This window comes from Rhagoletis pomonella, unplaced genomic scaffold (genome assembly GCF_013731165.1).
Source record: "Rhagoletis pomonella isolate Grant_MI unplaced genomic scaffold, Rhpom_1.0 Rhpom_scaffold_00002, whole genome shotgun sequence".
In the NCBI taxonomy this organism is placed as follows: domain Eukaryota; kingdom Metazoa; phylum Arthropoda; class Insecta; order Diptera; family Tephritidae; genus Rhagoletis; species Rhagoletis pomonella.
The window spans coordinates 43879167-43888356 of NW_023458556.1; the positions used below are offsets into that span (position 1 = coordinate 43879167).

Consider the following 9190-nt stretch of genomic DNA (forward strand, 5'->3'; position numbering starts at 1 on the left):
AGTTAGTGATAACCTAGATTGAGGGCCGGTTGCTCAATGTTTGGTTATCACTACCTCCCAGTTAAACATCACTATCGAATTAGTCGACATGAAACATATAACATGAGATCTATAAATCAGCCGCTGTATTTAACTGGCCCTTCTACCATTTTTGTTAACCAGACATTGAACAACCGGCCCTGAATAACATATAGCAGGGAGTCGATAACGTCGGTAACGATGTTTAACCTGTAGTTAGCGTTAACCAAACATTGAGAAACTGGCCCTAAGGTAATTAAAAGCGTTGCGACGGTTGAATGATGCTGGCAATTTAAATATGGTCATCGCAAGCGCATTTTCTTTGTGATGTGGCTGGCGGATCGACACCTTCTAAAAAAAAAAACAATTTATGGAAAACGAAATGAAACACCTAAACACTACGGAGTCAGAGTAAGATTCTCCATTACCTTTACCGACCAGGTCTGAACTGCGGGGACCAAAAACGCCGAATACGAGCTTTGATCATGGACGGTATCGAGCCTATCACAGCGAAGGAGAAGAGAATAGAGCACTATAAAAAGTTTAAGGAGCTAAAGACCAACGATGCAGTGAAAGGGGGACCCAGCACGTTGAAGCGAAGCACGACCACCAACTGGAAAGAGGTCCTCTCGTACAACTACTGCTTTGGTGGAAGCAGTTCAAAATCCGTGTGTTTAAAATAATGAGCCCAGCGTGTCTAAGCAGGCTAGCGGCTGAGCGGTGAGTGGCTTAAAATTAAAACATATCGCACACCCTCTTCATAAGGGGCACAACTCAAAATTACGTTTGTCAGAAAATGTGGAAAACTATTTCTTAGCACATGCTAATCATATGGGCAACGGAGACTTTAGCTTAGGTTTTTTAACCCACTTCACAAAAAGGAGAAGGTTGTCAATTTGTCGGAATATTTGTTTTTTATGTATGTTACCGCATAACTTTGGGCCACGTTAACCGATTTCTATAATTCTTTTTTTAAAAGAAAGATGTTACCTCACAGGTGGTCTAATTTGGTTCCATTGGAAATTAACGATAATCTTAAATTTGCATATGAGAATTGACGTCGGCTTTGTTTTTTGCTTAAAAATTGCTTGTTTTTTAACAAATTATAAGAAAAATTTGCTTCTGAAGACGGTGTGCGATATGCAATACTATTGAAGTGGCCACGCAGTGAGCGGCATTTCTGAATGGTTGGGCGGCGCTGCTCAGGAACAAAAGCCGCTCAGCCGCTCATTGCATGACCTCGGCCTTAAAGAGACATTTCGGCGCCATGCAAGGTAGCCATTACACCTAGACGTTAAACTCAGTGCAGAAGAAATCACCCGCGAAACCAAATACACCTGCATCATGGCAAGGTGGGTTCAGCTGTCTTGGTACATAGTATTTAGCTAATAAAATGATAGCGAGTGAATATTTTGCGGTCCACTATTGCACAAATGTCCTGGAATAACTTCACGGTGTCGGGTACAGATTCATGTTCTATACACAAAAATGCAATAAAAACAGATTTGGAAAAAATGGTGGTAGCCACTTTTGCAGCTACATGCCTTCAAAACATTTGCTTGTACTAAGTATTAGTGTCCGACCGAAGGTTCGGCCTATTCGGCTGATTTTTTATCTTCGGCCGAAAATGCCGAACAATTAGACAATTCACCAGATGTTGTATTTGTCGTGTAGTTACATTGTTTTACGACAGTTGATAAAATCAAGTTGTTGTTTCGCATCTCTACATAACACTTTTGAAAATATAAGAACTCTATCATCAGACTTCTTCAACTGGGATTCGACCCAACGACCCCAGCAGGCTTACTCACTGAGCTAAATTGTTGTTTTTGTCTCATTAAAAAAACGGCTCAATAAATTTTTTGGATATAATTGTTATAAGGCCACGACCCAGCAAACATTGAGGGTAGTTATCGATTAGGGAATGATTGGAGAACTAGCCACATTCTCCAATCTCAAACGTTAGAGAACGACTCGAAAACTATCGAGAATCGTAGCAATCTCAATAAAGAGACATAACTATTATAAGAGAAAAGAATAAAAGTCAGTCAATAATCATTATATTAAGATAAATATTTTTGGAGTCATCTACAATTATTATTCAAAGACTTATATTATAAAAGTCCTTTCATAATAATTATCAGAAAGATAAATATGTTTAAGTCTTCAAAGACTTATATTATAAAAGTTTTTTTATAATAACTATCATTGAGATAAATATTTTTAAGTCTTCAAAGACTTTTATTTTATGACTTATATTATAAAAGTCTTTTCATAATAATTATGAGCGCGAAAAAATTTGTTAAGCCTTAAAAGACGGGACTTGTTCAGGAGCATTTCAGGATTAGTTGGGGACCAGAATTAATTTAATTCTCTAATCGAGTTCTAATGTTGATCTCTAATGGCATTCGAAAGTGAATTTCAAACTGCTGTTTTACTTTATTAAATACTTAAAACGCTTTGTTTGTAAAATTTTTATTAAATGTATTTGCAATAAAATAATAATGAATTATTTGAACTTAAAAATAATTTATGTTTCATTTATTTGGAATATTGGAATTCTAATGTAGTTCTCTAACTTCGTCATCGACTGGAGAACGATTATAGAATTACCCTAGTTATCTAATGTAGAAATCCAATTTTATCTAACGTTAGAGACTGTGTGCGCTGGGGAATGATAAAAACAAATAATTTGTTACGAAATAAGAAATCACAGACTTACAGCGAATTTCACGAAAGCAATTTTAGTGAAAAATGATTTTAATTTTTTTAATTTTATATGGAAATTGACAAAAAATAAAAAATCATTTTCCATTTAAATTGCGTTATTATTTTCGAAACGTAAAACTTAATTTTAATGTTCGGCTTCGGTTTCGGTGTTCGGCCGAATATTGAATTGTACACAATATTCGACTTCGCCTTCGGTCAAAATTCCAGCTTCGGTCGGACACTACTAAGTATGTATATGTATGTACATAAAAGTTCTCCGTACCTAAAGTTTTTTTGCAATTTTTTTCCATTAACCTCAAGTACCGCGTTCTAGTACTTACTCAACAGACCTCAGCTCGTATGACCCTAACGCAGCAGCCTAATGTCGGCAAATTAAAGCTCATCAAAAATCATTAAACTTTTGCTAAGAAAGTAGCTCCAATAGAACGATTAAACAAATTATTGCCGAATGTACATAAGTGTCAACGAAAAATGTAAAAGAAAGAATTGCGTTGAAAAAATATGTTCTTTAGGGGTGTACGGCGAATTTGTTTTTGTTTGCTTGTAATGGGGTACTATGTGATACTTATAGTGCCTCAAATCCTTGACAACCCATTATTTTTGCTATCACCACAAACACACGGCTTTGGAAACGCATGCATATATATATATATATATGATATGTATATATATATATATGATATGTATATATATATATAGGTATGTATCTATGTATGTATATCCACATACATATGCACATATTTACATGAAAAATTGCCTAGCAAAACTATTTCTAAAGTAAATAGTTATGAGATTGTGTAACATTCACTAATGGGACCTGACAACAATTCAGCTGCTTACAATTTTAAATAATCACCCCGTTGGGAAATCGCTGGCGTATTACAACAAAACCCTTTCGCAGCGGCAACGCATTCGAAGCCTTGACTCTAATCTGTTAAGTTCTTTGCCAACCTAACCGGTTTGATAACGAATGCAAAGCAACCCATTCCCTGCCTGTCCACGAGCGTTTGTTGCATGAACACTGATTTATCGCTTTGGTCACTTTGAGGCGGATTTCGGACAGCACGACTACGATTGAGGCGGAACGGAACGACCCTCATCTATCACAATTTACCAAACAACTTCCGTTGTTTTGCTTAGCATTTGCTTATTTGTAGTTGTTGTTTTTGGAGGAGAAATACAAGAGATTTTCCTTTTAACATTTTGTAATTGAAGTTTTTAGTTTCCATTAAAATGTTTTTTTTCCCCCTTGAAATAAGTTAATTTAAATGGAGAAAAATTACGAAACATTACGTTGATTTAACAACAAAAGCATTAGTAAATAGAAAGAAAAGTATGTATGTATGTACATACATGTACAAATACTTTGCGTGGGTGTATGAGGGTCGCAAGGCGAGCAAACAATGTGATAACTGCATTAGCGTTGATTTATTTCGCAACTTTTACAATTCACAATTAAACCGGAAATTATGGGCATTGCGACAAGCGTGAAAAAGTAAAATTTTCAACACTTTCTTTAAGCTTATATCGCTCGCTTTTTTCTCAACCGGAAATCTCACTGTTACGCCAACAAAAAAAAAAACGCACGTGCAAAATTTTAAATTTTCCAAACTCCAAGGTTGCCGACGAAAACGCAGTCGTGAGTAAATCATATGAAATATGTGGAAAACGTGTTGCAGATACTTATCTCTATCGATTTATCGCCAGCACAGCAAGCCATTGCCTAGCAAGCGAGCGCATGGCGATTGGCAAAGAGTAAAGTGATTTTCGAAAACACAGTAAAATTTAGTGGGATGAGGTAAAAAGCGATTCGAAATCATTTAGCACGCCGTTAACACCCACATTAGGTACACATGAGTGCATCGCGTAGCCGAGCGAAAGAACAAGAGCAAATTGATAAATGCACATGCATGCAAGCGTATGTGCGAGTGTTTGAATCTGTGGGTGTGGGTGTGTGTATGGCTCTCTATATGTTTTGAGAATACACTGCGAAATGTGCAACTTCGGCATAATTAAAAACGCACAGAAAGATTTCCATGTTCATGTCCTGTCGGCTGGTCTTCGCCAACAAGCGAGCAACCAACCCTTCATGCATTATACTGTGCCCTAGCCTTCTCGCTCTTCCCCTTCACACATTGGATTTATTGAAAATTATGCCATAATCGAATTAAATGCAGCGGCCACCAACGAAAACAATTCAAAATCAATGCCAGCGTGTTGCAACTTCAATGCCGTTAAAGCAAACAAAACAAAAAAAAGTCATGCGCTTTCCACGCAAATTTGCTGGTTTCCGTTGTGGCGCACAAATGCAAGTGCACACATACATACATATCTACTTCTATGCAAGTTTTCATCCTCGAATATAGTCTGCTTTTAGTGGTGGACCATGCGATTAGTATTGCTGAAATAAATACCTAGAAAGCTGCTGGAAAAGCTACAACGACAGTCACGTGTCAACCGTGTCAATGTATCATTGTTAGTTCCTTTTTTGTTTTCTTTGGTGACCCGAGATAAGAAATAAGCGACACGCGGTCACTGACGAACTGCCGACACCAATTGGCAGCAAAATGCATGTACATAAGTGTGTGTGCATATGATTTTGATTGCAACTTCATTCATGCCGACGGCAACCTGAAAATGTCAACAGCTTTGATTGCTTTGTTGTTAAGTAGGTGGCCAGCGATCGGATTGATGGCATTGAGAAAGCAAAGGGAAATGACTTCGCGAGGCACACGCTTTTGCATGATTGTGTATTTTTATGGCCTAACCACGGAGTGGCAGTTATTGTACTGTAACATATTTTATAGTTTAAATTTTTAATCTTGCGCATGTGAAAGGCATCATTAAATAGATGTGATTTTCTATAGATTTATGGATGTAATTGATTTAAAACAGCGGAGTGGAAGAAGATTAGGATTTTTGAAATGAATGCTAAGCAGTTGGTAAATACTCGAAAGTAAAACTTTGGCATTTAGGAATTGCTTAATATCTACTACTATATGTAGTAAATATATGTAATTGAAGTATTTAGGAGACGATCTTTCTGTCAAGCAAGATCTTCTAATAAAATCCATTTGTCGTTCGGAGGCTGTTGGTCGCTCCATCGATTGATTGATTGTCTTTTGACATCAACGCGCACGCTGCAAATCGGCCAAACACTTAGCAAAAGTATAAGCGCGAAATATTTATTTTTTGTTTGGTGCTAAATACATACTAAAGTACATACTCTGGTATACTAATAAACGGTTTAAGAAAAGCTAGAATAATGGGTTCTAGGACCGAGAACAAAAGTTATGATCGAAACTAAATGTCATTCTCGTAGTTTTGTTCCCAAGAACGCTTCAAAACCAAAACCGAAATGAGAACAAAACATTCTCAATGGGAATTACATATGTAAGAACAAACCCCTATGGAACGTTCAGAAAAAGAACAAAATGCGAACAATACTTTTGGGAACATTTCTAAGAGAACAAATAAGGAACAAAAGTTTTCGGAACGTTTTGAAAAAGAACAAGAACAAAACGGGAACAAAAGTCTCAAGGAACTTTCTCTCGAAAAACAATTTGAGAACTAAAGTCACAGGAACTTTCTGACAGAGAACGAAACGGGAACAAATCTTCTCTGAACTATTCGCGAAGTAAAGAAGCGAGAACAAAATGTTTCTTATAGCGTTTCATTAATTTGAAATGTTTGAATATTAAACTAAATCAAAAATGAACCAAAGCTTAATTATGCAAATAAAGTTAACGAAAGACTTAAGACACGAACTTTTCTTGCACAGAAAATGAAAAATTTTTCCATAAATGGACAGTTCACCCTAATGATAAACGATCTGGAAGTTGAAATGATTCAGCTTTTGACTATTAATTAACAATCACGGTTCTCAGTGAAACGATTTTTCATCCTAACACGTAGATGCCTCTCTCATTCTTAACAAAAAGTAACTAGGGATTAGTCTTAAAAAGAGATTGTGAAAACGGCCCTTAGGGTGTTTACCAGACATTGAGAAACTGGCCCTAAATGTTTTTTTTTTACTTATCAATCAAAGAAAAACAGCTAAATATGCACATATTTACTGATTAAAATGTTTAAAATTCTTCCCCTTGTTCGAATCCGTCCATATAGCAGGGAGTCAGTAACGTAGATAACGATGTTCAACCGGAGATTAGTGTTAACCATAGATGGTTAAAACGGTCCTAAGAACCGATTTTTCTATGTCTGGTTATCACTACCTCCCGGTTAAACATAATTATCGAGGATTTCGACATCATGCATATAACATGTGATTGATAAAGCAGTCGTTGCAGAGCGTCTACCTCGATTTGTGTTAACCAGACATTAAACAGCCGGCCCTAACATAACAATCGTTTAACTTCTTCTTCTTCTTATTTAGCTGTAGAGATTTTAACTATACAGTGTATAGTGTACATTATGGGCCGGTTTCTCAATATCTCCCTGTTATACAGTGGTGGAAGAAATAATAGAAACTTTTTACTTTGACCAGTTTTGGCTATATTAAAAAATATTTAAAATCAATGCGATTTTCTAGCGCCTTGCGGTTTGCACCTTTACCTCCTAAAATTTAATGGGCTATGAAACTACATACCCAAAGTTTTTCAAAAAAATCTCATTAAAAAGTTTGAAATTTTTGGGGTATTTTGTTAAAATTTGTTGAATTTTTATAATTTTTGTACAAACTTTGAAATATGGATTTATATAGTGTGTGTTATATATTGCGCTTACTTTTATACAAAAACATTAAACATCGAATAAACAAAGTAATATAGCCAAAACTGGTCAATGTAAAAAGTTTCTATTATTTCTTCCACCACTGTATGTTGTTGAGTCGATTACGTCGATAACGACGTTTAACCTGCAATTAGTATTAACCAGACATTGAGTAATCGGCCCTAAGAGCGTTTTAATTTCTAGCGACGTGCAAAGTATAAAATGTATCAGGTTTTTCAAAGATAATTGCCAACATAACCCTTTCGTACAAAATAATTAGGTCATACAACATTTGACTTGAAGGCGCAAAAAGCTTTGGAGGTTTTAATATACCAGTAGTATAGGTCTGGTACTTTTAAGTTGATTTGGAATCATTCCACCTCCGGACCATAGCACAGTATAAAATTTTTAAATTCATATTATTATATTTTATTTTTGATCTCCTATTAATACACTTTATCTTTGGTCTTCAAACCTTGAAGAACCTTAAAGTCTTTTGCATATTGATTTAGCGTTAATAAGAAAAGGAAATAAAACAGTTACTAAATGTAATCAAAGTTTTATTTAAGTTATGTATTTCTGTAATAGTTTTAAAAGTCATAACCAACAAGAAAAGCCATTAAAACAATCCAGATTGTGAAAATTACTTCCTTTTAGAAGATTTGCCTGGAGTTGTTCGTAATCGTCGATTGGTTTGCTGTCTTTTTTCCTGGTGCTTCTCTGTTGCAGGAGATCGTGCTTTTTTTTGTTGCAGCGCCTCTGTTTTAGCGGCCCGGGAGAGCGCCATCCTTATTCGACTGGATTGCAGTCTTTTTTCTCGCTGATCTGTTCTTTCATATGCACGTCTTTCAGCTGCTCGTAGTCGAGCTTTTTCCAGCCTTTCTTGCCGCTGCTCCTCTGTCTCAGACGAACGCACTAGAGCTGTACGCACTCGCTCGGCTTCCAATCTTGCTTTCCTTTGTTCTTGTGTCTCTGCTGCTCTTTTTGCTTTATGCTTTCGAGCGCTAGCAGTTGTACGTCCAATTTCGATACGTTTGCGCGGCATTTTCAATATTACTTAAAAGTAACAGATGTGTACGTGTTTGTTTTAAGTAATTGTAAAAATTTTTTCGTAATATTTTCTTTTATAATTACGAGTACTTCTTGCTTTGAGGTCACCGAACAACTAAGAGAATCGTTTTTGTGAGCTTACATTTATTGTATATATATGTTTAATAAATACTTGCGACGTAGTCGTTCGATGTGCGTATGTATGTACTAGGGATGTTAATTTTTTCGAGTTTTGCGATCCCGGGATTTTCGGGGATTTAGATATTCATTATTTTCCAACAACTTAACATGAAAGAATTGCATCAATGTAGTTTGAGAAGCTGTCCTATCATATAATAAATAATGGGTTCGAAACCTACTTTATTATTTAAGTTGAAAAATATTTCATTAGTAACAAAACAAAAGGCAGTAATTAAATTTATATGCACTTAAAAATACTTTACCGTGTACATATCTGACAAAGTAACTTACGGCATGTCGAATAAAGCTCGATGAAAAAAAAACTGAAGTCAACATATCGCACACCGTCTTCAAAAGAGCCACAACTCAAAATAATACGTTCGTCAAAAAATGCGAAAAACTATTTCGTAGCACATGCTAATCATATGGGCAAGGGCGACTTTAACTTAGGTTGTTTTAACAGATTATAACAAAAATTTACTCC

General features: G+C 35.8%; 2 protein-coding genes across 2 annotated transcripts in view; both read right to left on the reverse strand.

The window, feature by feature from the left end:
• The window catches only part of LOC118733641 (lipoma-preferred partner homolog), a 250790-nt gene that overhangs the window by 220622 nt on the left and 20978 nt on the right, over nt 1-9190 (reverse strand). The window lies entirely within an intron of this gene.
• LOC118733643 (stress response protein nst1-like) lies at nt 8016-8611 on the reverse strand. Its single transcript, XM_036463137.1, has one exon. The coding sequence runs from the start codon at nt 8519-8521 to the stop codon at nt 8120-8122; it is 402 nt and encodes a 133-aa protein (XP_036319030.1). The 5' UTR covers nt 8522-8611; the 3' UTR covers nt 8016-8119.